The sequence below is a fragment of the Actinia tenebrosa genome, unplaced genomic scaffold (assembly GCF_029948245.1).
Source record: "Actinia tenebrosa isolate PJP-AT-01 unplaced genomic scaffold, QUT_ActTen_1.0 PGA_scaffold4__44_contigs__length_22323623, whole genome shotgun sequence".
In the NCBI taxonomy this organism is placed as follows: Eukaryota; Metazoa; Cnidaria; class Anthozoa; order Actiniaria; family Actiniidae; genus Actinia; species Actinia tenebrosa.
The window spans coordinates 11,472,938-11,500,410 of NW_028292581.1; the positions used below are offsets into that span (position 1 = coordinate 11,472,938).

Sequence of the window (27,473 nt, forward strand, 5' to 3'; positions counted from 1 at the left end):
CCATATAAACAAGCAGTGACGTCATAGTGAAATAGGGCAATTATGATTAAGTGCAAACCATATACCCATGAAAAATAGTACTAACTTATTAGAACAAAATACATTGTAGCACCAATAATAGCAACTATTGAAAACTTTTAAGAATAACATGTTTAGTACTATTTACTAGTTTTTGTGCTATTTCATGGATATTACATGGTTTGCACTATATTTAAACAATAAAATCCGTACAAATTTTCCTCTTTAGAGCATACATTTTACTTAATTTTATAACAGTGTGTGTGTATGATCAGGAGTGAACAAGAAACAGTTTAAACTCCAGAATTCATGACCATCCTGTGTCAGAAAATGTATTTGTGAATTTGATTTGAGATTTGTTTGGATAGCCTTGGTTAAAGTAGTTTCACTGTAATGTGGTTAACAAATAAACATCACAGTGCTAAATATAATTTATTCCTCTTGCATTATTATACATCTTGCTTTAAAAGACAAGACATGCATTTGTCATCATTGTCCATTTTATTTTGGTAATCCAATATTCGTACACACAGCTAAGTCACACCACCACAACACGCGCTGATCCATACATTGACCATACTTCTATACAACCCACTCAATAGTAGCAACCACACACTTGAAAGGCACTTAAGGCCACAGTACCACCAGGGACGGCAGGATACATTTTAAAGTGGGTGAGGGGGGAGGGGGGGGGGATTAAAATCTTTTTTTTTTCCATATGGAACTAAAACTAAGGCAAAATAAACTTTCATTCTTGTAAAAAAAAACCCAGCTCTGCCATCCCTGACAATGGACAACACAGTAAACCACTGATGCCAAAAAGTAATAATTTTCATTCAAGGTGGATTTCCAATGTAGTTGCTCAAATTAAATTGCATCTTTATATGCTTTACCAAGTTCATTGAAACCTTTACTTGAAGTTACTTGGAGAAGATCAGTTTCATTAAAAAAATGTATCTATGAATTTTTTTAAACACAAGAGTGATTCCATTAAACTTTAAAGCTATCTAAATAAATATTAATAATTTAATAACCAACTAAAAACACTCAATAATATAATAAGTTATTAGTAAGGGTTGGATATTATGGTCAATCCTCACTAGTACATGGTGAGATGTTGGTAAGCAATCGTCTAACCACTTACTGACATCTTACCTGACCATTACACTATCAACTACCTATCACCAACACCTTAATGTTACATTACTAACGACCAACTGTTACATTAATGCACCTTTGGAGTTCGTTACAGAAATTACTGTTTACTTATATGTATTTCAATGATTAGATAATATATAATTGGAATCACTCGGCTAGACATCTAGTTATGCTTGAATTGAATTGTTTAATAGGTAATGAATATTTATTGTTAATTGTATTTATTTAGCTTTAGAAAAGTCCCCCCTTCCCAACACCCCTGGGGGGGGGGGGGCTTTAATTTGTATTAAATTGGGATTTCAATTCAAAGAAATGCTTTTTACCCTAAAAATCAATAATGCTAAGAAATGAGTTCTTGTTTGTTAGTAGAACTAGTGTAGTGATAATCTTCTCCCCACATGACGTTCTCTGGGTAATGCAGCTGTAGTGCTTGCTTGACCTCCAAGCTGTGCTCTCTATCTCTGACCTCTGCTACTACTTTGATCTATGAATGGAATGTAGAGGAGCATAAGAATAGCAAATGACCATCAAATTACTATCAACAATCTACCACTAAATGGCCAGCAAACAACCATCAAGTTACTACCAACAATCTACTGTACTGTGAAATGCCCAACAAATGGCAGACAGTCAACAGGACACCTGGGGTGCTGGTTTTAACTGCAAACTAGGTTTTTTTACCTGAACGCTGAATACGCTTGAAGTCAGCCATGCTCTTTCATGATAAATATCTTTAACACTGCAGGAAAAGACATGAAAGACATTTACGGTATATTGAGCAAAAGTAATTCTTTCATGAGTTAAAGTTTAAAGCAATTAATCATTGTCAATGGTGATTTATACACACCTAGCTCCAATTGAACTCAGAAGCCTCGTTAATTCTGCTATGCCTCCAGGACGATCACTGACTGTTACAATAAACCTACACAAGCGGCCATCAGCTGCAAGACCACGGTCAATACATCTTCCTAGTACTGTAGAGTCAATGTTACCTCCACATAAAGGAACAACCACTCTAAAACAAGAAAAAAATCAAAATAAGTATTTCCATGATTCAGTAAACAGAGTGATGAGAAATGCTACTGGTAAATCCTATTTCATTCTAATTCTAAGGTGCCATTGCTTATAACATACAGTACTTTTGTTTTCTTCCCTTTTCAACTGCTAATAAGTTTACTATCACAAAGTTTGTAAGAATGTAATTTTTCAAAAAGTTAATATTTTGAATGATCTTTAACGTTCTCTCAACATGATCCTAATATAACAGTAATGATGAAAAGGTAAATTATACACCGTGAAAAGATGAAAAAACTTACTGACGTTTCGGACGCTAGTCCTTCGTCGGAGTAAAAGAGAAAGAAGTGGTAGAAAGGAGTGTATATATGATAGAATAAGACAAAAGAAACCAATGAGAGCAAGGTAGGCAAGGAAACAAACAAACAATCAAAAGACAAAAGAAAAGGTTAGTTGAAAGTAAAGCGTTCATTAATCCCGTTGGGACTAAGAGTGCCCAATAGGTGAATAAGCCACATTTCTTTGGTCTTGCGACAATCATTGTTGCCGTTAAGCAAAGAAAGACCGAAAACAATGAAGTCAGAAAGAGAATGGTTAGCTAGGTTAAAATGGCGGGAAACTGGTTTGGTGGGATCGTTATTGCGAATATCATAAAGATGATTGCAAATGCGATCACCAAGACGGCGGCCAGTCTAACATGATCATTTACTCCTTTCTTGTTTTCCTTTCTTTTGTCCTTCTTCCCTTTTTCTTTCTTTCTTTCTTTCTTCCTTCCTTCCTTTTTTCTTACATTTATTCATTCATCCCTTCATTATTTGGTACTCAAGCATTCATACATGTACATGCATGGTACATTTGATATGCATATATCTGCAATATGGCATCATATTGGCCATCAAAGGCTTCATAATAAGATGAACTAAGAAAAGCATTTTTTTCCCCTTAAGCTCTCTTCCAAAGTGAGAATATGCTAGGAATTCTACAGTTTTTGAATTACTCTACAAAGCTTAGCTTGATGATGTTAATACATTTTATGTTTGAACGCTTTCCTACTTACTTTTTGCCTTCAAGTTCTGGCAAGAGACCAGCAACCAAAGCAGCAAAAGCAGTCACTCCAGCTCCTTCAACCACTGCCTTTTCTTCCTCAAGAAGGCGAAGAATGGCAAGTGCGATAAAATCTTCACTGAAACATAGAAATTTGTCCGAATAAGATCATAATACCATGTGATGCAAAATATATATAACCAAAAATCCCAGCTTACTACTACATGGATTGACTTGGGCAACAACTATGAATTTGTAATATGGCCTAAGATGTGGTCACCATGCAACCTTCGCACCTAAAAAAGCGTCAATAATGACCTTGTATTGAGACTCAAGCTGCCATCAAATATCTATTGATCAACATTAACTAGCCAACTGCTAGCCCTAAACCAACAATCTAATATAAAAGTTAGAGTGCTGGCATCTCTTCAAAATGACCTGCATTTGACTTAAACTTGGTTTCATATGAAATTAAAGTAGAGGTGCTTGGTTTTCTAATACTATTAGTCTTTCTAGAACTATGCTTTGAGGCTCTTTCTGCATGCTTTCCTCTCTTTACAAAAGTCAGTAATTTATCTAGAACTTAGAAAGCATTTATTAAATTGCTTCAGTTTTGAGTCCTCTGTTGGTCAGCAGGGTTAGCCTCGATTTTGTGTAGAATAATCAGAACACTTTTTACAGTTGCAAGTCAATGGAATTTCCAAGTGTTTGTATTGTTGAAGTTTTGCAGTCTTTACTTTACTGTCATCTGACATTTGTGAATAATATTGATGCTGAAATGAGGCTAACCCTGTGAGTAAATAAATCCATATTATCAAGGAATATTATAATAGATAAATATAAAGAATCTGTTTATTTTCATTACCTCACACTGATAACTTTATCTACATAGGGTTTAGCAGTAGCAAAAGCATTATCCCCAACTTTGGAAACACAAAGACCTGAAATTATTTAAAATATATATATATATCTATTTTTGGTTACACCTATGATTTACCACATATTTCCACAGATTGAGACAAATGTAACAACAGGTTAATCATATTGATAGGAGACTATTATCAATCAGTGACTGAAATAGATTGATAGTCTGAGTGCATGAAGGTAGTACATGGAAACCATATTCTTACAATTTATTTGATTGACAATGGTCTATATAATATTGCCAATAGTCCCTTCCACAGTTCCCTGTGCCATCTTGAAAGGTAGCAATGCTTTTGCATAGAAGAAAGATGAATGGTGATTTTGCAATGTTAGAAACCTTCTTTAACACCTTGGACAATTATTATTCACATGTCTCAAGGCCATTGTTTGTCTCGCTTCAATGCAAAGGCATGGCTACCTTTCAAGATGGTGCAGGGAACTGTGAAGGGGACTTATTGATGGTTGTAGCACCTTTTGTTTAGATCAACATTTAAAAACAATGTGTAATCAAATATTGACTTCAATGACTGCAAGTAATGCAATATGGGTGAGGCTTAAGCATAATGTGAAAATCAAAATAATATAGTTTTTAAACATCTCAGCTTCTTATATACATACCATCTGCCAGTGTTGCAGACTGAATGGCATCAATCTTTACAGGATGACCGGCCTCTAAGGCAGCTTGAAAGCTTGCACAACGTTCTGATTCAACACCCTGGACAGAAAGACATTCATTGAGTATTATCATGAACTTTTTATTGTTATTGTATGGCAACACAATTAATAATTATACTTGGCCCATTATGAATATCAATCATGGCAGAGGATACAAAATAATAGATTCTGACTCACAATGATCTGAATGTCGGGATTGAGAGATTTGATTGCAACAGCCATGCCAGCAATCAGACCGCCGCCACCGACTGGAATCACAACTGCATCAACATCTGGTACATCTTCAATGATCTCCAGACCACATGTACCTTGACCAGCAAGGATGTGTGGATGATCATAGCTATAACACAAGAAAGAATGATGCATTGATCATTTTTATTCTAATTTGATATTGTCATTTAAAATATCTTGAGAATCAAGGATGGCTCTACACACTACATAATTCAAATTCAAATTCAAATTCAATCTAGCACCATTTCTTTAATCATTAATGTCTGGCCTCTTCTCTAGGATGCATAGCTTAAAATATTCTTAGTATACATACCCATTAATGTAAGCAAGTCCATTGGCTTTTGCCAACCTTAGAGCAATATCTTTGGCCTGAAAATGGAGGTCAAAGATTTTTTTATGAGGTTCAAACTAGTAACTTGATTCTTTCGACTTTTACAATTCAAATAGGTAGTGTGTACGTGCCCACCACAATCAAATTAAAAAAGTAATACGCCATGATATGATTTTACAGGACATTATCTTTAATACAATACGTTTCTTGAACATTCTATAGCAATAATTGAAAAGTGCTTAAAAAGTCCTTGAATATTGTAACGAGAATGTAGCACAAACCCTGAATAATAATCATAAAATGTTGATGATGAGGATTTATGATTTATTAGCTTCCTTTCTCTATGGATATATAAACAAAGGCACTTTACATTGAGTTTAGTTGTGAATTTTAATTAATTGTAGTTAATATATCGTGCTGTATCCATAATATATCCAAAAATGTAAAAAAACATACATGTGTAGATTAAAAATCAGCAAGCAGAATATGGCATGTCAAAATTTTCCACATGTAACAGTATGGGCTTAATCATGATAAGACACCCCTTTAACCAATGACCTTTCCCTAATAAATATAGTTACAGCTAATCATTACCTCAATAATATCAGCACCATTAACATGAACATCAGCTTTATATTTCCGACAGGCAGATATTTTCATTATGGGAGCATTTATAGGCATCACTACGGTAACGGGTATGCCAAGTTCATTGCCATGGTATGATAATGCCAAGGCATGGTTCCCAGCTGAAGCTGCTATTACTCCTTTTCTTTTTTGATCCTTTAACACAATTATAATGGATTTGAAAACAAATTTATTGCAAATTTCAACAATATCTTTCATTCCGGGGACAACGGAAGAAGAAGCTGGAACCTATATATGTTCCCTCTTTTTACTCTAATACACCAATCCCGGCTTTGCTTGAGTGACCACTAAAGAATGAGTATATGTAGTTTTCCCAATGGAATATATTAAATATATTGGTAGCTCACTAAAACTGCTACCCGCTGCGACCTATCTCCTTCAAGGAAATTTGATCTGCAAGGAGCAATACTTACTTTAATCCAAAATTTAACTGTTGCAGGATTATGAATTATTCACACCCCCTATCCCCTAATATAACAGGACCTCTTCTAAGGTATAAGCTTAATACATACCTTAGGTAACATGAGAAGTGTGTTGCGAGCACCTCTTTCTTTAAAACTAGAAGTAATAAATTAAACTTTCATTATAATAATATACACCACCACATTGTCATGACGACAGTAGTAGATGCATGATGGATGTCGAGTGACCTACCTTACCATGTGTTACATTTGACATTTGTAGCAAGTGTAAAAGTATTTGCTGTCATGTTGGCCATTTTTTAATATGTAAAAAATAATTTAAAATGAAAAACCATTACCTTCATATGCATGTAATCATACAAAAAGTACTAGCATGATCTTTAGGTACTCTACTCCACCCAGCCATAATTAAAGTGAAATGAAAGAATAAATGCCTGTGTTCCCACTGACCTGCCAGTTATGTGAAGATATTCCTTCTTAAAATACAGCTCCATATTTAAATTTTCAGAAAGTTTAGACCTCTGTAAACGAAAAAAGTGTAAAGATGAACGTATATCATGAGTAGCCTAGCTCACGCTCAAACTTTCAGGACTGTATGTGGGGAGGGATGGGGGGTAGGGGTTGGTTTGAAATTGGGAAAGTGCATATTTACCACTATACAGAAAAGTACAATTTTGGCAGATTGCAGACATGTACTTGCTATAAACAATAGAAAACAAAAGATTTGGCCATGGCACAATTTAATTCTTCGTTATCATGTAACGTCATCTTGTGGATTTAAACAAAAGACTTGTCATTATTGTTCCAGCATATGGCTGCCATGTCTTTAGTATCTTCAAGTTACTTTTTCACGCGCGGTAAGTTAATCGTCTGCATTCTAAAAAAAAAGTTAGCGAAAGTTGCACGATTTAGGACTTTTTAAGAAAAAGCTTGCACGTACATATTTTTTACCGGCACCTGTTTGAATGTACAAACTCAAACTTAATTAATATTCAGGAGCATTTACGTGTTTATGCCATTAATATATTGAAACTTATGTAAAGCAGCAACGTAAAATTTCAAGATAAAAAAATATATTTTTAAAAGTATTTGAACTCCTGATCTTTCAATTTTTTTTTCTTTTGTGAAGGCTATGAATGATTGCTTAAATTACGTAACACGTGCATAGATTACTCTACTCACGTACGCAAGCTGTAACGTAGTGCATTGATGGGATGTTTGGTTATTCTACGATCAATCTATAATACTTGAATAATCCTACGATATATTCGATTGTTATAAACATTTCTTCTCCATAATGCAATCTTATATTTACCTCACATGGCGTCTTCTTGATTCCTTTCTTGATACGAAAAGCAGCAGCGCTAACATCTTCGAATGTTATTTGAATGGGTTCCTCACATTCGCCAGTCACTAAATTCATCTGAGCTACTTTTTGTGATGTCTTGGACGTTCCGTTATTGGTAACGATAGTATCCATAATATCACTCCAATAAATATTTGAACCTTGGTCAGACAGTAATCTATAGTAGTCTCTAGTTGATGCGTTCGTGACTTCTTTAAAAGATTCCTTCTTAATGGTAAACTTGTTTTGAAAACTAGTTTTATCGCCCTCATTGGTCATGCAAGGTGCGATCAACGCCTAAATTCTCATCATGTACGCGACAAAATAAACAAACTTATATAGCACAAAATATAAAATTTATGGACTTCATCATATTGTCTGTTTAATTTTAAATGCAATTTTAATAAAAAGCATTTTATTTGTATATCCCTTTATATGAATATAAACAATGAAAGAGAAAGGAACGAATATCGATTGACTTTCTAAGCAATCGATATTTATCCGTAGGTGGGATTGAAAAAAACTGCACTGAAAAAAAACAGTTCATCAGCTCTGTTAAAAGGTCTAATACAAACGAACCATTTATAACAAGAAATGTCATTTTTATATCCCTGTTCCAATTGAAAAGAATGAAAGGTAAAAAACGAATATATATCGACTGACTTTTTAAAGTAGAAGAAGTAATCGATACTAATCCGTAAGCGGAAGTAAGCTTCACTAGAAAGGGCACCCTTGGCTATTTTCGAAGGTCGAAAGAATAGCTTATAAAAACACATCCAAAGAGGGAAAATTATCACTGAAATGATGCACTAAAACGCATATAATTTTCTTCGAACCTTAAACCTTCATGGATATTGCTTCTCATAGTCGAAATGTTGAGTCATCTTGTAAAATATGCCGTTGAAAGCGCGTTCAGTGACCAAAGTAAATTCTACGTCGACGATGACGACGACTGCGAGGAAGAGGAAGAACTACTCTTCTGTAAGAACAACGTTTGTGTTCATTCTTCCCTAGAACAAGACGAAATACCTGGGTATTTTACTATTAAATCAAGAACTCGAAGGAACGGTCATATTCGCTTGGTAGTTTCATGGACACCAAATTCTCAACTCGTGCAAATACGTGAGAACTCAGAGTCCAACTCTTCTGATATTGATATTAAAGAACACCGTACTTTGGAAGTTTTTAGTGTTGATCTAAGTGAAATGAAGACGTTAAAGCTATTCTACGATGAAAATGATACGACCTGTGGTCATTTTATAATAGGAAACCACGAAAACCATTACAAAGTTTTGCACTTTCACTGCGGTGGTATGGATAGAATTACTAAAATACTAGAAGAGTGGGATTGGTGTGTAGGTCAGAAAATTTCTGGAGATCGAAAGAGGAGACGTTGCTTTTTAGTAACGAGGAGGGTTCCCGTTAAAGAAGATTGTTATGTAGAAGAGGGTAGGTTTGATCCTATGCCATATGATGTCTGGAAAACACTATTCAATGATGCAGGACAGATAGAGGATGTTGCCAATTTTCGCAGGGTATGTGTTAGAAAAATAGAAATTTACCATCAAAAGTACGATGTTGTTAGGGGCAACGACATAAGGTTTAATAGTATTCAAAAAGTCTGTATGTAAATGAGATATTTTGTCTGACTGTTGTTGACATAATATCCTTAATATGCCTTTGTCTCTAACAATATTGTTACTTTTGATGGCAAAATCTACACCTCAAAAGTTTCTCATAACTTGATCTCTATTTATCAGGACCCGGTTGTATGAAAGGTGGCATGGATAGCGCTATCAGGGCCTGCATGGTTGTACGAAGGGTGAATAGCTCTCCAACGGATAAATTTTATCCAGTGAATAAATTTGTTGGATATGGGCATTGACTTATACACTGTATAAGGATTTATCCATTGGATAGCGATATCCACCCTTCCTACAACTGGGCCCTGATTAGGTAGTCACAACCAACAACAGTTTTTTTTTTTCACAATTCTGGATCAAACCATTCAACACTGATTTTTCTATCATATAGGCTGTGTTTTTTGGTGGTCTTAGTCCAGAAGTAAGGAAGGAAGCATGGAAGTTCTTGCTGTTTTACTATGCATTCAATTCTACTTACGAGGAAAGAATGCATTTGAAATCGAAGAAAGAGTATGAGTACTTGGAATTTCACCGTAAACGGTAAATTTTAAGATGTACCACCTGCAGATAGGGGACAGGATTTGATGTTTTCCTGACTGACAACCCCTCAGGCTGTGTCCTTCCCCACTGCCCCCCTCCCCCAACCTCCACTACCACCATGCACCATCCCAGAGAAATATATCAAGTCCATAGCTAATAATATTGTATTACAGTTCATTCTGATTTGCAAGGTTCAAAGATACAATTTAGGATTGTGAGACTGAGGTTTGGGATGTAATAAAAAAATATGAGTAGAAAAAATATGGAACTGGTTTATAGCATGTACACGATAAGACATGTTTTTGTATTAACAGTGAAATACCTTCCCATTATCTTTCAGTAATTACGTTGGTTTCACAACACTTCAGCCGCTCAGATTCCGAAGTTTCTTTGCATATCCCCAAATTGTCCCCAATTCATCTGCCATATCCTTTCACTTTGCTCTAAAATAGACTTAAAATAACAATTTGTTTATATTTTAATGATGTCAATTATTTTGTGTAGGCTTTGCATGAGTGAAGAAGAACGAGACCAGTTCTGGAAATCTGTTCAATGCACTGTAGACAAAGATGTTCCAAGAACAGACAGATCACATCCATATTTTGCTGGCAAGGATAACCCTAATACTGAGATCATGAGGTATGTAGTACTACTCTACTGTTAATAAATGCAGGGGAGGGGGAGGGGGAATTGCATCCTTACCAGGAGATTATATACCTATGTGAAAAATAGGATTATGAACTTATGCATCCAGGTGTTTTAGAATCTAGGTGTGCAATACATTGTTTGTTGAACCAAAAATTTTCAAGTATTTTCTTTTATCTCTTGTCAAAAAGAAATATTTTCTGACAACGACAACGAAAATAAAAAACCTTGGACATAATTATTGTATAGTACATAATCCTTTCTATGTAATTTCCTGATACCTAGTTATTTGCTGGTAACATGGTTTCCTGGTACTCCATTTCCTGGTCTTTGTTCAATTTCTTGGTACTTGTAATATTTTCTGGTCGCTTGTACAAATTGATCCTGATACCTAGTTATTTGCTGGTAACATGGTTTCCTGGTACCCCATTACCTGGTCTTTGTTGAATTTCTTCCATGGTACTTTTAATTTTCTGGTCACTTGTACAGATTGATCCTGATACCTAGTTATTTGCTGGTAACATGGTTTCCTGGTATCCCATTACCTGGTCTTTGTTGAATTTCTTCCATGGTACTTTTAATTTCTGGTCACTTGTACAGATTGATCCTGATACCTAGTTATTTGCTGGTAACATGGTTTCCTGGTACTCCATTTCCTGGACTCTTTGTTAAATTTCTTGGTACTTGATTTCTTGATTCATAATAATAATTTCTATTACAGCAATATTCTTCTAAATTATGCCATCCATAATCCTGCTGTGGGATACAATCAAGGCATGTCAGATCTACTGGCACCAGTACTGGCTGTAGTTCAAGACGAAGTAGATGCCTTCTGGTGCTTTGCTGGTCTGATGGAAGTCAGTGTCTTTGTTACTTCACCCAAAGATGATGTCATGGATAGACAGCTGGTAAGACTTCTATAGAAATAAATATCTTGCTAGATTAGATCATTATCACACAGGGAACCCAAATACCAAAGAAAGTAAAAGAAGAAAGATGTCTGTGAAGTAGGCTACAAACACTCTAACTGTAGTTAGTCAACTATCATCAATGCTGCATTCTGATTGGATAAGCTATAGCCTACTTGTATTGAAAAGTGCCGGCTTTAAAAACAATCAAAACATCAAATTGAACTTTAATTTAAAACTTGTTTGCATCAGTCTATATATTTGGCCGACTATTTGGATTTGGCTAAAACAATTACCGTATTTAATCAAATAAGTGCCCTGGCACTCATTAAATTTTTTACGTCTAGAACAGGGTGCTTATTCGGGGGAGGCGCTTATTCGAGGGAGGCGCTTATTCAACGGGAGGAAACGCGTACACAGCTGTCAAAGTATGATTTTCTTTTAATATCAATGTCATACTACTACAACAGTACTAGTATTAGTATACTATAATGAGAAGAAGCACTTATGTTAATTTTCTATATATTAAACGTGGTGTACATGTGTTATATCAACTTTTATTCATTAAAATGTACGCGATTTAGTCAGATTGTAGCATTTTGGACAATTCCTCGATTAAGCGCCCCCTTAAGGTGTGAGGAGCTTTTTCGGGGGTGGCCTTATTAATTTTTTTTGTCCAAAGGGGGCGCTTATTTGGAGGAGGCGCTTATTTGGGGGAGGCGCCTATTCAGGGGAGGCGCTTATTCGAGTAAATATGGTAGTCCTTGAGCCCAAATGGACTATGGGTCAATATCCAATGAGGCTGAATTATGTTGGATTGTTGTGATATATTAGAAACTGGCAATCACTTGTTTTGATTGTAATTGAACATTTTCCCTACCCCTACCCCCTTAGTAGTGTTCTTAAAAACTATAAACTATATATGGCATTTATAGTCCAAGATATTTGTAATTCAATGTTATACTAAAATGTTAATATTCTTACAAAGGTATACCTACGAGAACTAGTCAAACTATTGGAGCCCCGCTTCTATGCACACCTGTTGATAAAGGAAGGTGGTTTGGATATGTTATTTTGTCATCGTTGGCTCCTACTTTGCTTCAAACGAGAGTTCTTTAATGCTGAGGTGCTTCTGATGTGGGAGGCTTGTTGGTCACGTTACCAGACGGAGTACTTCCATATATTCTTGTGTGTTGCTATGATACAGGAGTATGGTGAAAAGGTAAAATATATAGTAAATCTTAACGTATACTGTAGATACTGAACAATGAATAAAGGAGATTATGCAATGACTCTCAAGTGTCTCCCCCATGGAGACTATCAAAGCACGGCATGAGTTAGGAGGGGAGTCAGGATGGCGTGGTGGTAAAACGCCCGCCTCTCACCTCTGATTCCTATGTCCATTCTACAACATTTACTACACGTTAAAACATGTACTTTTTGGTAACTTTTCCAGGTTATTCAAGGAGACATGCAGTCAGATGACATGCTCCAATACTTTACCGATCTCTCAATGAAAATGGAAGGCAGTAAAGTATTAAGGAAAGCGCGTCAACTACTCCTAAAGTTTCGCCAGCTCCCCTTCATCCCCTGCTCTCTCCGTGGACTGCTATCAGGACCGGGGATCTGGGATAGTGCTCCTCTGCCCAGCATTGAATGTCACTGCCATGGACTATGTTCCTCTACTAGAAAAAATTCTGGCTCTTTGACAGATTCTGATGTTGATATCATGATGAAAAGCAAAGGCAAAGTAGACCTCGTGAAAGATGAGAAACCTGAAAATGAAGAGAGTCCTAAAGAGGAATTAAGTTCATCTACCAATAACTACTCTAACAGCATTAAAGATGATATGGTGAATCGTACGGCAAATGGGGAGAGTGGAACTGAAAGAAAGAAAAATGAAGAAAGTCCTGAAGAGAAATCAAGTTCATCTATCAATAACCACTCGAGCTGCAATACAGATGATGATGTGAGTCTTACGGCGAATGAGCAAACTGAACCTAAAAGAGAGAAGCCTGAAAATGAAGAAAGTCGTCCTAAAGAGGTATCGAGTTCATCTACCAGCAACCAATCGAGATGCAGTACAGACAGTGCTGTAAATCGTAAGGAAAATAACGAGTGTGAACTTGATAGAGAGGAAAAACCCGAAAATCAACAAATTCCCAAAGAAAAACTGCAATCATCTAGTAGTAACAAATCAAGCATCCTTACCGAATCTGATATGAAAAACGAAGATGGCACAAATCTCGTAATAGAAGAAAAATCTGAAATAGTGGGTATTCATAAAGAGGAATCAAGCTCGACGTCTTCTAGTAAAGGATTAAGCTCCATTACCGATATTGATGATACTGTAATGGAAACCAAATACACGAGTAATATGGATTATAGCTTTTACAATGATTTTAGTATAGGTGAAACTGCTGAAAACCAAGTCGTAGAGGACCTCAACCCACCCAATAGTAAACAAACTAGTTCCATTACAACAGAAGAAAAGCCTAAACAGTTAGGTGTGACTTCAGAGGAGAGGCCAGACAAATGGACCGAGAATGGATCAAGTGATGAAGACAATATGGGTAACACCACCAATACAAAGGAAATATCAGAAAATAATACTGAACGGGACCCGATGGTGAAGAAGGGAAAGACCCTTGATAGCAACATTAAGCATGTCAGTAAAGACCTCATGAGTGAATCTTTCAAAACGAGTGTTAATGAACCAGAGGGCACGACTGAACTTGCAAGCGAGGCTATTAATGACTGTCAAAGTTGATCCGTAAGTGGACAGAAAAATTTCAATTATTTTGATGAACAAATTTTAGTCCAATTATCAGTCTATCATTATTAGATTCCAAAATAATTTTGATTGCTAAAAGAACACGAGTTATGAATGGTATAGCCGAGAGTATTCATTTGATGGCAGCCATGACAGGAGGCAGGAACAATTGAATTTGGATGGTCTACTCTGGTTTACATGATATCGAAGAGTTCAGTTTCACACAGGAAAAAGACAGTATTGTTGTGCCTCCTGCAATGGCTGACATCGTGTGATGGTGCAAAGCCTCTATACTCAATAAACTGTTTACTTCGTAATTTACCGAACCGTGAGAGAAACACATACATCATCTGTTAATATCTACCTCCCCTGGGGGAAAGAGTAGGGTGGGGTTACTTAAAGACGCACGATGTACCGAAATACACCGCATAACACCAAAAAGATAGTTGAATATGTTGTTCAATTCTTAACTTTGTTGTAACAAACAGTTTGAATTCAATGAGGGGGAAAATCTCTCCAAACCTAATTATGTACAGCACTAGCTTTGACTAAAACAATCATTCCAAGCAGGAGCCGTTAAAACATTGAACTCGTGACATCATCCATGGCTTGCGTGGAATGTCTTTGATTTCGAAATAAATTCATAAACAACAGAATATTTCTACTAAAAATCTACCATTTAAATTAGGAATTTTTAAATTAAAAATGTAACACCGAGCAAGGGAGATTCCAAAGGAAAATCTTCAGTTGAATAACATTTTTTTATTATTAGGGGAGGAGTGGTTGGTGTCCATCATTCAAAATAATCGGTACAAATATATAATGCGACTTCATCCTTTGTTGCTAAGTAAATATAATGCGACTAGAATGTCATGAGATTTATTCAATACGAAATACGAATCACAATGACTGGATTCATACATTTATCATAGTATATTTCTATTCATTCTTTGATTTATTTTTCTAATTGTATCAAGCTTTTGATATATATTAGCTGATGGATATGTATTGATGTGGGAATAAGCCTGAAGCGAGATGACGTTTTACCCCCGTCTCTAGACCATAATCCTTTTCACACTGCTTTTGTTCTTTAATTATGACTATTGTTCCTGTATTCTCTAAGGAATCAAAAAAAATTTAATATGAGAGAATTTTAAAGACTATTATGGTTTAGAGTTGGGGGTAAAACGTTATCTCGCTTCAGGCTTATTGTAAATGATATTAGTACTTTAGTGCAATCAGGAATGATAAAGATGGAAATAAATGGAAATAAATAATTAAATTTAGACTAAACAGAGAGGCTTTGTAACCTTGGTTTAAAAAATGTGTACAACTTCTTTTGCTAGCGCATAATACACCAGTTTTGATGTCACACTCTGCAGCCCTATTGATGGGTTGCATACCCAAGAGAGTTAAAAGACAAAAGTATGGCGGCCGTTATGGAACCGTTAACAATGCAGGGGCGGATTCAGGATTTTGTTCAGGGAGGGATGCTGCGCGCAATGTTAACCTAGGGAGGGGTGCACCCCTTAGAATCAAAGGCAAAAAACAAAATTGGTTATCTTTGAAGTAGGAGCACAAAGTGTAACCAGGGAGGGGTGTGCACCCCCTGCACCCCCCCCCCCCCCCCCCTCTAAATCCGGCCCTGCAATGGATGCTAATAAGACAGTCTTTCTCAAGACTACAGTCACCAGGACGATCACGCGATGGCGTAACGTGCAATCAAAGAATAGAACAGTGCCCAGTCACAATACAGTGTGTGTAGGCATGTGACTCGAAATCCCTTGAGATATTAATAACAATTAAACCGGCGTCATCTTGGTCGATCTAAAAAGAAAAGCTAATGAGGAATACTTTGTTATCGTCAACCAAGATGGTGGTTATGACGCATAACATGCACATGCTCTATGAAACTTTTGCAAGATGTGCAGGCTGTCAATGCATGCTCAGATTCGAAAACGATCAAGGCAAGATTTTACGTGAGCTATGGAACACACATACACAACTTTGAAATTATCAGTAATAAAGGACTACTTTGGAGTTGCTTTTAGTTCGGGTACAGGTCGTTATAACTTTCATTGAAAAACTAAGGACAAAGTTTCGTAGAAACTTCCCAAAGGTTTCTTATAAACCTATAAACCCTACTCGAAAATGCCTCGTTTTCATGTCTGCGCCAGCGTTTTTTATATAAGCGCTCGCACATCTTGGAAATCGTATGTTCAAAAATGTGAAGAGACCGATAGTTTTCTCTTTAATCCCAGTAGTGATTTGATTCTCAGTCTTAGCCTAATTTTTTATTGCAAAACAATAAGCAAACCCATTTCCATTTTTGGGCTGATATCTTCTTTTCAGTCATATTGCGGGCTCCCTGTGGTTTTCTCTACACGTTAGGGGACTGTGTCCTTCAGTACCGGGAAATACAACTTTCTCATTTCAGCTCAAACTTTTCAGCTGGTTTTTCACTTATTTTTCTCTAGATCTGAAGGTCCAAATGTTTGCAGATAAAATCACTGAGCTGCGGTCTTTCATAATAGGCCAAACTGCACAGAGATGTGTGCCACATTGGAACTGGTTGTGTGTCAAACTTTTATCCCTTTTGTCCAAATATCCTTCTGGAATCACAAAAACTATCATCCTTGCTGAAGTACAAAACTCTTGGGCCAATGTAAACCAGCTACAAGGCAACAACGAGGGATTCAAGAAGAGAAAGATTAGTTTAGATTCTGTGATTGAGATGAGACATATTGGACATGACTCGATTGTTGAAGTCAGAGTAGAAGCCATCAAGAATGTCCCAGGAACGCATACGAAGCTTGCTGTTTTGAAAAATGCTGGATCTAATCACTCCAAAAAACAAGGAAGGAATTCTATTGAGATGTATTTGCACCAAAAACTATATGATATTGAGAATGTGATATTAGAGGATGGCTTACATTTGAGGTTTACAGGATGTCGTCTTTGGAAAGGTGGGAATGTTCAGTCCCCTCGTCTTCTTCCCTCAGAAAATGTCGTGATCTTACTTCAAGGTAATGAAGATGAGTCTTTTAAAAAGGACTTCACGTCTTTGAAGGATATACTCCACGAAGGAATGCAACCTCATTATGGAAAGAATGTAAGAGTGGAAGTAACTGATATAAGTGAAGAAGAGGTTGTGCATCTGCAGAATGGAGAGACCAGTGTCAAAAGAACAGTTTATGTAGTTGACTGTGATGAAATACATGCCAAATTCTGCCTATGGGATGAACAACTGCCTCTGGCAAACCTCTTTAAAGAGGGAGATAGTTTAGCTATATGGCAGCCATTTGTTGTTCCAGAGCAGAGCGAGGGCTATACTCTTGAGTATGGACCAGCTACTTTAGTATATTGCCTCCTGCAAGACACTGTACATGAGTTTGTACTGAGTCAAGTTTCAAATAGTGCCCCTGTCTCGGTTGCAAAAGACAGCCATGGTATGCTAGATTATTCAAGCTACCCAGAGAGAATCTACATAACAGACTTCAGATCAGACATGACCAACGTTACAATTTTAGCCCAAATTGTTAAAGTGGGACGTAAGGAGAATTTTGAAGATGATCAACATTGTGGTCATCATTTTTGTGTGGAAGTAAATGACAAAACTGGATCATATGACATCTACATCTATGATGATACTCAGTCCCATCATGATACGCTATACCCAGGGCAGTGTGTAGCATTCGAGCGACTTTGCTTTGCAGGTACGGTTTATACTCAACAGACCTCTTTTGTTTGGTTGTATTTATATAATTTTACAGCAACTTACAAATTTCTTGTGTGCTGATTGGTTATTTTTTGTCATCAATAAGAGGACAGACAGATAAAGCTGACGTCAACGAGCGCGCACTCTTTCCTTGGTTGTTTTGATCGCTAAAAATGAGAAGTTTTTTATTGTTTTTGTTATTGTAAAAATCAAATAGATATCAGTTTTTTAAGTGTCTGTCCTCTTATTGACGATAAATTTCGTCATCACATTGTCAAAGTATTATTCCACATTACTTTGACAATGTGATGATGCAATTTATCGTCAATAAGAGGACAGACAGTACATAAAAATCTGATGTCTATTTGTTAATTATTGTAGGGAGATTATAATGGAAATTTTAAATTTATGTCTCGTTATGAACTTCTAGCTTTGAACTCCTAGTATGATCCAAAGATTTCTTAAACCAAATGCAATAACACATATATCTACCACACAACCCTCAGAAATTGGATTCTGAAAATCTTGGTTTGCACATTAATATAACTACAATGCCATGCTACTGGCATTTACAAAAGGTTTCTCATTAGCTTTCTTCGTTGATTATACCAATATGGCCGACATGTCTTTGTCGCTTCATTCTCTTAAAAAACGGATGCAAACCATGCATCAGTGTTGTTTGTATTACACATTTTGACAATACAGCTTGTATCATTTATTGCAGGAGGACCAGCAATTAATGCGAAGCTTACCCTTAAAACATGGTCTGGTGGCAAAATCTATAATGCAAGTTGTTTGTCTGGATGGCTAGCAACAAAATATCTTGCTACTACCCTTGTCAGTCTGGAGAGTGTTACTTTAGCTGACGAAGATCATAACTGTATCTGTAAAGCTGTCATTACTAAAGTACTTGGTGATGGAGATGACAGTACAAAGTACACTAAGAGGGTTCACTGTTCCTGCTTGGAAGAACTTGAAAACTGTGCTGGACAGTTCCTGCATTGCAAGACTTGTGATGTGTCTCACTTGAATGAGTTTACAGTCAACAATAACAAGGCTAAGGTGTGTAGAGACATATATCTGATAGTCATCCCTAGTTGTTCACATAGGCCCTGGTGTATTTTTTTATGGAGAGAGGAAGACTAGGGAACCTAGAGAAAAACCCTTGAAGCACAGGAAGCAACAAATGATGTCCAGGGATTGAACACATCCTCACAGTGGTGAGAGGCAGTGTACTAGCAGCACACAACACCTGTGTTTTCAATCAGATGGGTTCAAGGAGATGGAGCCCCATCTGGCCCATAATGGGGTAACCTGGAAAAAAGTTTGTGTGTGTGGAAGGGGGGGGGGGGGTAGGGGGCTAAAAAGAGTAGTGCTGGTTATACTGTATTATAGATAAAGTAATTGCACTCTAATACTAGCAAAGAGAGAAATAATTATCAAGGAAATGTCATGATATGACTTGAAAAAAACATTACCATAAAAAAAAACAGTGAATCAGACACTTGACCTAATTTTATTCGTTGAACACCCAGACAGGAACCAATTACAAACACTTGTGAGGCTACCCTCCTACAAACCTTCTTAGGGTGGGAAGGAAACATTGTATGATGACCCTAAGGACCTCTTAAGAGGATACACTGAGGCCTGACACATTCATTTTTATAACTTATGCCCATTAACTTTGTATGTTCTTAGATATCTCTCAGCTGCTACTGGCAGTGGCGATATAGTCTGTTACTAGATCTTCATGACTCCAACACATGTATCAGAGTAAGACTAACAGAACAGACAGCACAACAGCTCTTCCAAGTACCAGCCAACCAATTTGCTTCAAAGTCTTTGGTCCAGAGAGACAAAATCCTGGAATCTGTCCTAGCACAGGACTACTACTTTGGATTATCATGCTTTGAAGATCAGATACAAGTGGACTCAATTTCACCATCTAATTAAAGTTTATGATTACAAAAAAAAACTACTTTACTATCCAAAATATAAACAAACTATCATTTTGCTCTGTGTCATTTAACATAAATTTAAGTATTATCATTTTTGTATTATACAGTTAAATGGACTACTTTGACAATGTGTGGACCATCTTGGATCAGAAGGCATTGTGGGTCATCCAGGGCACAAATAGACAAAATGTTTGTTACAATAATTGCATTGTTTGACATTAATTTTTACAGTTCATAACAAGACAATTGACCTCTTTGGCTTGGGCATAATGTTTTCCCATTTCAGACCACGTGTCATTCCCTTGAGAATCATATTATTTGTTTGAGTTGTATCCATATTCATGTGTCTTCTCATGTGCAACCAAGCGCAACTGTTAAACAAAGAAAGGATACTCTAGGGAATGATATGTGGTCTGAAATGGGAAAACATTAGGCCCAAGCCGAAGAGGTCTATTTGACAAGAGATGAATTTAAAAAAATTCAGTTCCTCAACTGAGGAAATTTGTCAAATAGCGTGGGGTCATCATTTCAGCATCTTTGTTTTGTTTTGCCCCCTGGACGACAAATAATGCTTTGCAGTTCAACATGGCCGCTGCATCATGGTGTTGCATTGATGCTGACATGTCCATAAGATACTGTAGGGCCTGAAGCTTGAGCTAATGGAAAGATTGAGATATCTAGGGTTCAAGATAACATGAATCTTCTGTAATTATTAAAAATGCTTTACAGTGTGACTACATTAACCAAGGCCATGTACCCAGACAAATTTTCAAAGCCTGCTAATCAGAAAAGGAATGAATTTTCTGAGGGGCATTGATTGTCTGACAAAGGAATATCTATCTTTTTTTTATGGCTTCTTAGGATTGGAGGATTAAGATCTATGCCTTGAGAAGGGGAAGGTGTTTTTTTTCTGAGACTAGGCATCGAGTTTTTGCTTCAAAAGTTTCAGTAGTTCAGGAAATGAATCTTGGTTGAAGTGTCCTTTATTGGAATACTGGTGAAATTCAGCTTTGGTTCCATTAGCTACTTCTTTTTGTTCGTCAAATGAAATAAAAGGGTCATCTGTCGACCCAAATTGTACAATCCATTGAGTATTGTCCTTCATTTTGGTCCATTCCCATGGCCGATTGTAATAACCTGTTGAAGATGATAGATAGGATTTATTATATTAGATAACAACTTGAAAATAATTTTATTTTTCACTATAGTATGTCATCATATTTCTCTTTTAATGTTACAATATACTGTTGTTGTTGAGCACCCAAGGTCTGTCAGATTACCTCTCAAATAGAACCACAAGAGTAATGAACTAGCAGTGAGTTAGAAAATAAAGAGAGCGATTGGTTGAGTTCAAGAGAGCTTTGAAGAAGAAGGGAAAGACTTTTAGATGTAAGGCAACTGCCTGAACAAAATGCCATTGCAATGCATGGTGGTACTGCGATGGTATGCCTTATCCCTAGGTAAAATATCTGGCAATTAATAGCTAGGCTGCATGCATCCTGAATTATTTTTTGGTTAAATCAGTCTGAGAAAGGGCAAATGAATCCTTGTTCTGGACTCCCTGCCAACAATTCTATATATCATTAAGGCTGCATTCATAATGTATGGCAGGGAGGGGGGGGGGGGGGTGGCAGGTGAAAATTTGAAATGTCCAGAATAATTCTTAACACCCCCCCTTAAAGTCATGCAAAAAAATACGATCCCCCCTAAGCAAGGCTAGTAGCTGCTTCTTCCAAAAATTGTGCATCCCCTCCATTTTTCTGATAAAAATTTGCCCATCCCCTCCTTTTTCCTACCAAAATTTTTGCAATCTCCCCTTGATTTCACCTGCCTCCCCCCCCCCCCCCCCCCCCACCCCCCAACCTCTGCCATACATTATGAACGCAGCCTAATCAATAGTGATTGGTTGCTTGTCATTTTATTTTGACCAATGTAATCAAAAAAGTCTGGATGTTCCCAACCCCTTTGGGGAAAGGAGGAAGGAAAAAAATAACAGTGTATCTACACTCCTCTTTAAACATACCACTAGCTGCCTCGTTAGAATCTCCAAGGTCTGTAACACATGCCGATACCAGAACTATACCATGAACTTTGTGTTTTTCTGCAAACCTAAATTAAAATAATTTGTAATTGTTGGGCTATTAATGGTTTTCAGTTTTTGTGGCTAGGTTAAAGAATATTTTGTTAGCTCCTAGTAGATATTTGTTTGAGTTTTATTCATGAATTTCCTGGCAGATATTACAAATTAGATTAGAAGCAAAAACCTTCAGCAGGAGATAAAAATAGAACTTATATATGTATATGTACAGTCATATAAATATTAGAGGCTTAGTGAGGTCTCAGTCACAGTGGGAGCAATTATTAACTTGCCAATACACACTTCAGTCCTTAGAGTTTCCTGACAACAGGTTTAGTAAGATTTTAGAGGGTGTTTGGTAAGTTGTCCCTCTTGTTACACCCCTGATGTACAATGCAGGGTTCAAAATCATTTTTACCAAAAAGCTAAAATTTGCAGGCTATTTGGGGTGTGGCTCATTTGTTTGACCGGCTATCTTTAAAAAAAACTGCTTTTAAACCACTGGCCATATGACTGAATGGTCTACTTGTAATACTGTTGTTGAAAAAAAGAGTAATGAGGGATTCCTGTTTTTGGTTAGAAAATTGCTAGCAAAGGTGCTGAAATTGATGGCTAAAGCCAGAGCAGCCGGCTGCTATATTGAGCCCTGCAATGTATATTTTTATTCTGCATTTATTACCAGATTATTGTTTTAGCTGTTGATGACCAAAATTAAATGAAGGTTTATGCAAGTGTGCCTATTTTAGAGATTATAAATGGTTTTACCTCATGGCTGCTTCAGCACCTGAGCTATGTCCAACAATGATAGTATCCTCACCACAGCACAATTCTTGTTCCATAAACGGCAGCCACACACTTTCTCTGGCCACAACTTTAAAAGAATGAAATTGATAATACATTTAAGGCACCGTGAAGATCACCTTTTTTCAATGAGTATAATACCTATTACAGAAAAAAATTGTAATACCCAAAGGTGATGGTGATAGGGTAGGGATGTGCCCTCTGAACCCTGACCCTGTTCCAGAGTAAAAATCGCTGAAATTCATACCCTGTTCCAGAGCAAGATTGCTGAAAACCCTGAGAGGAGAGAGCGTGATTTTATATACCCTGTTCCAGAGCGAGCGCAATTTTATATACCCTGTTCCAGAGTAGAATCGCTGAAAACCATACCCTGTTTGGCAGCACGTACCCATATAGCGAATATAGGGGAGTACCCCCCCCCCCCTGGGGGTGATAGCTAGAGGCAACAGGTCATTCCAAAAGGTCCCTTCAAATAACTGTCAGAATGACTAATCTTTTTAGTACTCTTTTAGACACAATTTGTGTAGTTCCAGAAATTATATCTATCCCCCCCCACACACACACACACACACCCACTGAGGAATTTGGAATTTCCGAGGGGCTATATAAGGGGGGTCAAAGAAAGAACAAAATAACGGAATTTGTATGGAAGATAATTGGTATTTCTGGGGTTAGTGGGGGTCTGAAAAAAATCCTTCATGAGGGGGGTGGGTGGGGGAAGAGGGAGTATGGATAATTTCTGGAACTACACATGATGTCGTAGTGGGGTGGTGATTGTAGAAAGGGTTACAATTTTCAAAATCAACTGATAGTGGAGGGTGCATTTTTTGCAATTCCAAAACACTGGCTCTGAAGTGAGCTTACTAAATAAGTAAAAGAGGGGTACATTTTTAATTAAGATTACATATTTAGGGGGTACAAATTGTACAGTTTCTTTTTACCTGAAAACCACTGTCCCCCGCCACTAAGTCCCTTAGTGTTTGGGCTGCATTGGATGAAGCCACTTTAAACACCCTTTATTATTCATCTTTAAATGTATGGTCATAATTCCTTACATTCTTGGAATGACCAGTGAGTGTCCCCCATTTCCTTTGGCTTCAAAGTCTTTTTAAGAAATAGGTGTATAAATACATCATTTTTTACTTACTTGGATCAGGCATGTTTTTAAGCAAGCACTTGACATTTTTCTGTAAATTATACAAAATAATAATTAAAAATCTTTCACATGAAGAGTATTTTATAATTAGTATGTCAAAACGTAGAAGAACTAAATGGAAATTAGCCAATTTGTTACGATCCCTTTTTCAACAAGCAATTTATTTAAATTAAGCTTTATTAATATAATATAATATTTATTAAGACTACAGGGCACCATTCAATTTACTAGAAGTATATTTTTTTAATTATTTTTCGTTATTATATGTGTATATCTCCACTTCCAAATAGTGGAAAAATTACACTTGAGGTGCATTTTAAGGTGGGGATGATGAAGATGGGTGAGCGAATTGACCGATACAGTCATCATAGTTAACTATGATATGGCATGCATTTTAGGTTACAAATTTGAGGTATCGCGTTGATATTTTTTTCAAAACTGGGAGGGTTCACGTTCTAAAAAACGTCTAGCTCCAATGTCTATCAAAGTCATTCAAGGGTTTATAAATGGAAACTCTCCTCTGTTGATATACATCCCGGGTATACATAGATATATGTTGTACCTCTGTTAGTTTCTCTCGAAGCCAGCCATACCAGTTGCTTTCTTGGACATCACCACAACCATTACCTGGAATGATTACCACCTTCATGTCTCTTCCGGCTGTCTGCTTATACTTCATGTAAAAATATTCGTAGTAACTAACCGCGAGAATTAGTAACATGAATCATTATCTCAAGTATTACATGAAGTATTGACCTGCTGTCTCTTTCCAGTTGTTCAGTTCAAAAAGTGCACAGGGAGCCCAATTAACATACTAATCAAAACAATTTCAATGTTTGGCATGAGAGCTGAGAATAATATACTCCCATTTTGACTTCGCCTATGCCCAGTCTTAGCCACGATTATGCACAAATGTGTTCTTTTCTTTTATCAAGGTTTATTGTATAGTAAGGAATGTACGTACTACGGAACAATACATGTTTATGAAAATGCCACGGGTTTTGTGTGAATGGTTGAATATTTTAACGCACTACCGAGACGTAAGAGGCTGAGCAAAGTGAACTCGAAACTGGAGCTTTGCTTCATCATCTTTAAAAAATTTACAATCAAATTGAATTTAGGGAAGTTCTTTGCAGCGGATTTTTTATATTTTTTGCAGCGAATTTTTTATTACTTTTGCAGCGAACTTTTTTTTATACTTTTGCAGCGAACTTTTTTTTATACTTTTGCAGTGAACTTTTTCTTATACTTTTGCAGCGACCTTTTTTTATTTTTGCAGCGAACTCTGGGCAGCTGTCCATTTGTTCAGGGAGGTAAATAAATTATCGAAAATGAAGCGTTCTGATTGGCTAAGAACCGACCTCTTCTCCCTCACACCTCCCTGATTTGCTTCCCTGGCTGTGAGAATATTGGTAATGGCGGTTGCAATAAACACTCTGTTCTTACTGTTTATTGCCAGTATCTGTGTCCTTCCTACGACTTCTGTCATTGGTTCATAAAAATATATAAAAAGTTCACTGTCACACTCCTTTTATGAGCAGTCTCCTTTTATGTCCTTCTCTCGTTCGTGGATGGCGCTCAGTGTTTGCAGTAGGGCCGGGAGACGGTTAACAGAATATTTTTCAACAAGTATAAATCAGCGAGAGCCATTCACTCAAGACGCGGATTAGAATGCAGGAAACCATTTGAGTGTCGAGGACTGTTTGGTTTCCATTGGGATCCATTGGCCACTCAGACTAGGCATATCTAAAGTACCATTAATTAATGCTAAATGCGTGGGCGGATCCAGGAGCTTTTTTGACGGGGGTGGGGTGCAAAAAGCTACATTCATTATGTCATGTCATTTTGCCAAACTAATATATACGATAACACTATATAGACTTTTCAATTCGTGTTACTATTGGTACACATTTGACTTTCGATTTATAGACATGTATATGTCATAGACTATCAGTCATGACTTTTAGTTTAACGGGATATTATCTTCGTAATATATATATCGTAAGGTTGAGAAAGGGGGAGTCAATAAGAATCCAGGATCGAGCCCTCCCCTGGATCCGCCGTTGAATGCATCAATGTTTAACATACGTTTTATGCTGAAAGATGGTAAGAAGTGATTTTGGTTCTCTTGGATACTTAGGGCCGTAAGACTGTCAATGACATTCAACACTAGTCATAGAGCTTTGAACACAGTGGCGGATCCAGGACTTTTAGAGGGGGGGGGGGGGGGGGGGTTCATTTTTGCAAATCTCGGCACAACAATAACGTTCTCTTGCATCATCATTTTTCCCATGAGGCACATCACTGGCCTAGGGGCGCTCCTGATAAGGATAAACTATCCACCAGTCCCATTTCATATTAAATCTCATGAGTTAGTACCATACTTTTATTTATTTATTTAAAAAATATATAAAAAATCCAAGGTACCAGCCGGTAAGGGGTTCATTGGGTGCAAATCCGCCACAGGAACAACCTGATCCTTGACTTGACGACTCTAGACTTCCAAGTCCCCCTCCATGACACTTCATATTTACAAATAAAGGGCTATTCTGAAGTGCAAATATATGAGCTTATATTAAACGGCTGTTCGTGCACCGTCAATTTAATAAACAATATATTACTTTGTATTATATTTTTCTTGTGATATGATCAAAAAATCTTTACAGGGCTAGCGTAGATGGTGAAATTTTGTGACGGTACTAGTTATGAGCATACTGGCAGATGGATGACGGCTTAACCTTCGTTGGTAAACAGTCCCTTCAATCTTGTTCATAAGGAGACGGGCATTCCAGCAAATAATCCACGATAACGTAAACGCCAATCAAGCTAGCGCTTAGTTGGAAACGAAGCGTCCGACTAGGATTTTATTTAGAGATAATGAATTTTGTTTTCGAAGGTTCAATGACATGTTAGCTTTTTTTTAGCATGCCTTTAAAAAATATAATTCATATTAGAATTAAACGGTCGGGTTTTTTCTTTTTCACGAAGTTTTGCATGTTTCGTTTGTTGCATTAAGGAAATCTAAAAGTAAAGGTAACCAAAAACTCCAGACTTGCGACGAATCGTTCAGATTTAATGTATTTTTAGAATTTCTCAAGGACCAACGGAAATTTAAAAAAAAGTTTTCAATTGTATTGAGTTATTGAATTGCAAATTAATATAAAAAAAGAGAGCGACGTGAAAAACTCTTTGTTTAGCGCTAAAGGCCATTTGACTGAATCCACGCGCATAAAATAAAAATCATCAGAACATTTCTTTGTACTTGAGCAATACATTTGGCGCGCGTATATGGTGATCATTTTAGCCCATTTTAGTTTGCTCGTCCTGACACAATAACAAAAAGCAAGATTATCTTTATCATATCCGAAAAGACATTATAATCGCATCTGCTTACGGTCTGCCCTTGTTCCTGTCAAGGTCTTTAGAACTGTCTACCCGAACCGAGAC

The 27,473-nt window shown here is 36.8% G+C and overlaps 4 protein-coding genes across 6 annotated transcripts; 2 read left to right on the forward strand and 2 right to left on the reverse strand.

Annotated features, from left to right (window-relative positions):
* Positions 1-500: 500 nt before the first annotated feature.
* On the reverse strand, positions 501-8,101 carry LOC116298014 (uncharacterized). Of its 3 annotated transcripts, none has more exons than XM_031706351.2 (12): positions 7,778-8,101; positions 6,913-6,983; positions 6,553-6,598; positions 5,990-6,175; positions 5,378-5,433; positions 5,011-5,173; positions 4,777-4,873; positions 4,100-4,175; positions 3,248-3,373; positions 2,024-2,191; positions 1,858-1,915; positions 501-1,660 (listed from the first exon to the last, which is right to left on the reverse strand). In XM_031706351.2, exons 1-12 carry the CDS (start codon positions 8,084-8,086, stop codon positions 1,517-1,519), a joined length of 1,500 nt encoding a protein of 499 aa, XP_031562211.1. In that variant the 5' UTR covers positions 8,087-8,101; the 3' UTR covers positions 501-1,516. The 3 variants fall into 3 exon arrangements, with proteins under 3 accessions (XP_031562211.1, XP_088893333.1, XP_088893334.1); XM_089037207.1 differs by having other exon boundaries at positions 6,695-6,983; positions 7,778-7,846; XM_089037208.1 differs by lacking the exon at positions 7,778-8,101 and adding an exon at positions 6,695-6,742 and having other exon boundaries at positions 6,913-7,474.
* Positions 8,102-8,501: 400 nt separating this feature from the next.
* LOC116298013 (uncharacterized) lies at positions 8,502-15,688 on the forward strand. The gene is made up of 6 exons (XM_031706350.2): positions 8,502-9,342; positions 9,842-9,990; positions 10,495-10,629; positions 11,357-11,543; positions 12,532-12,765; positions 13,000-15,688. The coding sequence occupies exons 1-6, from the start codon at positions 8,680-8,682 to the stop codon at positions 14,311-14,313; spliced, it is 2,682 nt and encodes an 893-aa protein (XP_031562210.2). The 5' UTR covers positions 8,502-8,679; the 3' UTR covers positions 14,314-15,688.
* A 1,058-nt stretch (positions 15,689-16,746) lies between these two features.
* On the forward strand, positions 16,747-21,252 carry LOC116298019 (uncharacterized). Its single transcript, XM_031706357.2, has 3 exons — positions 16,747-18,032; positions 18,759-19,096; positions 19,733-21,252. Exons 1-3 carry the CDS (start codon positions 16,808-16,810, stop codon positions 19,985-19,987), a joined length of 1,818 nt encoding a protein of 605 aa, XP_031562217.1. The 5' UTR covers positions 16,747-16,807; the 3' UTR covers positions 19,988-21,252.
* Positions 19,532-24,713, reverse strand: LOC116298020 (serine hydrolase RBBP9). The gene is made up of 5 exons (XM_031706359.2): positions 24,589-24,713; positions 24,018-24,057; positions 22,835-22,940; positions 22,016-22,101; positions 19,532-21,129 (listed from the first exon to the last, which is right to left on the reverse strand). The coding sequence occupies exons 1-5, from the start codon at positions 24,703-24,705 to the stop codon at positions 20,909-20,911; spliced, it is 570 nt and encodes a 189-aa protein (XP_031562219.1). The 5' UTR covers positions 24,706-24,713; the 3' UTR covers positions 19,532-20,908.
* Between the last annotated feature and the right edge of the window lie 2,760 nt (positions 24,714-27,473).

Excerpts from the sequence above, each read along its gene's own strand:
- LOC116298014 (XM_031706351.2), bottom strand. The coding sequence starts at position 8,086 with ATGACCAATGAGGGCGATAAAACTAGTTTTCAAAACAAGTTTACCATT. Across the intron at positions 6,599-6,912 it reads TATCTTCACATAACTGGCAG|TTTTAAAGAAAGAGGTGCTC; the intron begins GTCAGTGGGAAC and ends TATTACTTCTAG. Across the intron at positions 1,916-2,023 it reads CTGAGTTCAATTGGAGCTAG|TGTTAAAGATATTTATCATG; the intron begins GTGTGTATAAAT and ends CTTTTCCTGCAG.
- LOC116298013 (XM_031706350.2), top strand. The coding sequence starts at position 8,680 with ATGTTGAGTCATCTTGTAAAATATGCCGTTGAAAGCGCGTTCAGTGAC. Across the intron at positions 10,630-11,356 it reads CCTAATACTGAGATCATGAG|CAATATTCTTCTAAATTATG; the intron begins GTATGTAGTACT and ends TTTCTATTACAG. Across the intron at positions 12,766-12,999 it reads TACAGGAGTATGGTGAAAAG|GTTATTCAAGGAGACATGCA; the intron begins GTAAAATATATA and ends TAACTTTTCCAG.
- LOC116298019 (XM_031706357.2), top strand. The coding sequence starts at position 16,808 with ATGTTTGCAGATAAAATCACTGAGCTGCGGTCTTTCATAATAGGCCAA. Across the intron at positions 18,033-18,758 it reads CGAGCGACTTTGCTTTGCAG|GAGGACCAGCAATTAATGCG; the intron begins GTACGGTTTATA and ends CATTTATTGCAG. Across the intron at positions 19,097-19,732 it reads TCAACAATAACAAGGCTAAG|ATATCTCTCAGCTGCTACTG; the intron begins GTGTGTAGAGAC and ends GTATGTTCTTAG.
- LOC116298020 (XM_031706359.2), bottom strand. The coding sequence starts at position 24,705 with ATGAAGTATAAGCAGACAGCCGGAAGAGACATGAAGGTGGTAATCATT. Across the intron at positions 24,058-24,588 it reads TTCGAGAGAAACTAACAGAG|AAAAATGTCAAGTGCTTGCT; the intron begins GTACAACATATA and ends TATAATTTACAG. Across the intron at positions 22,102-22,834 it reads GGTGCTGAAGCAGCCATGAG|GTTTGCAGAAAAACACAAAG; the intron begins GTAAAACCATTT and ends ATTTTAATTTAG.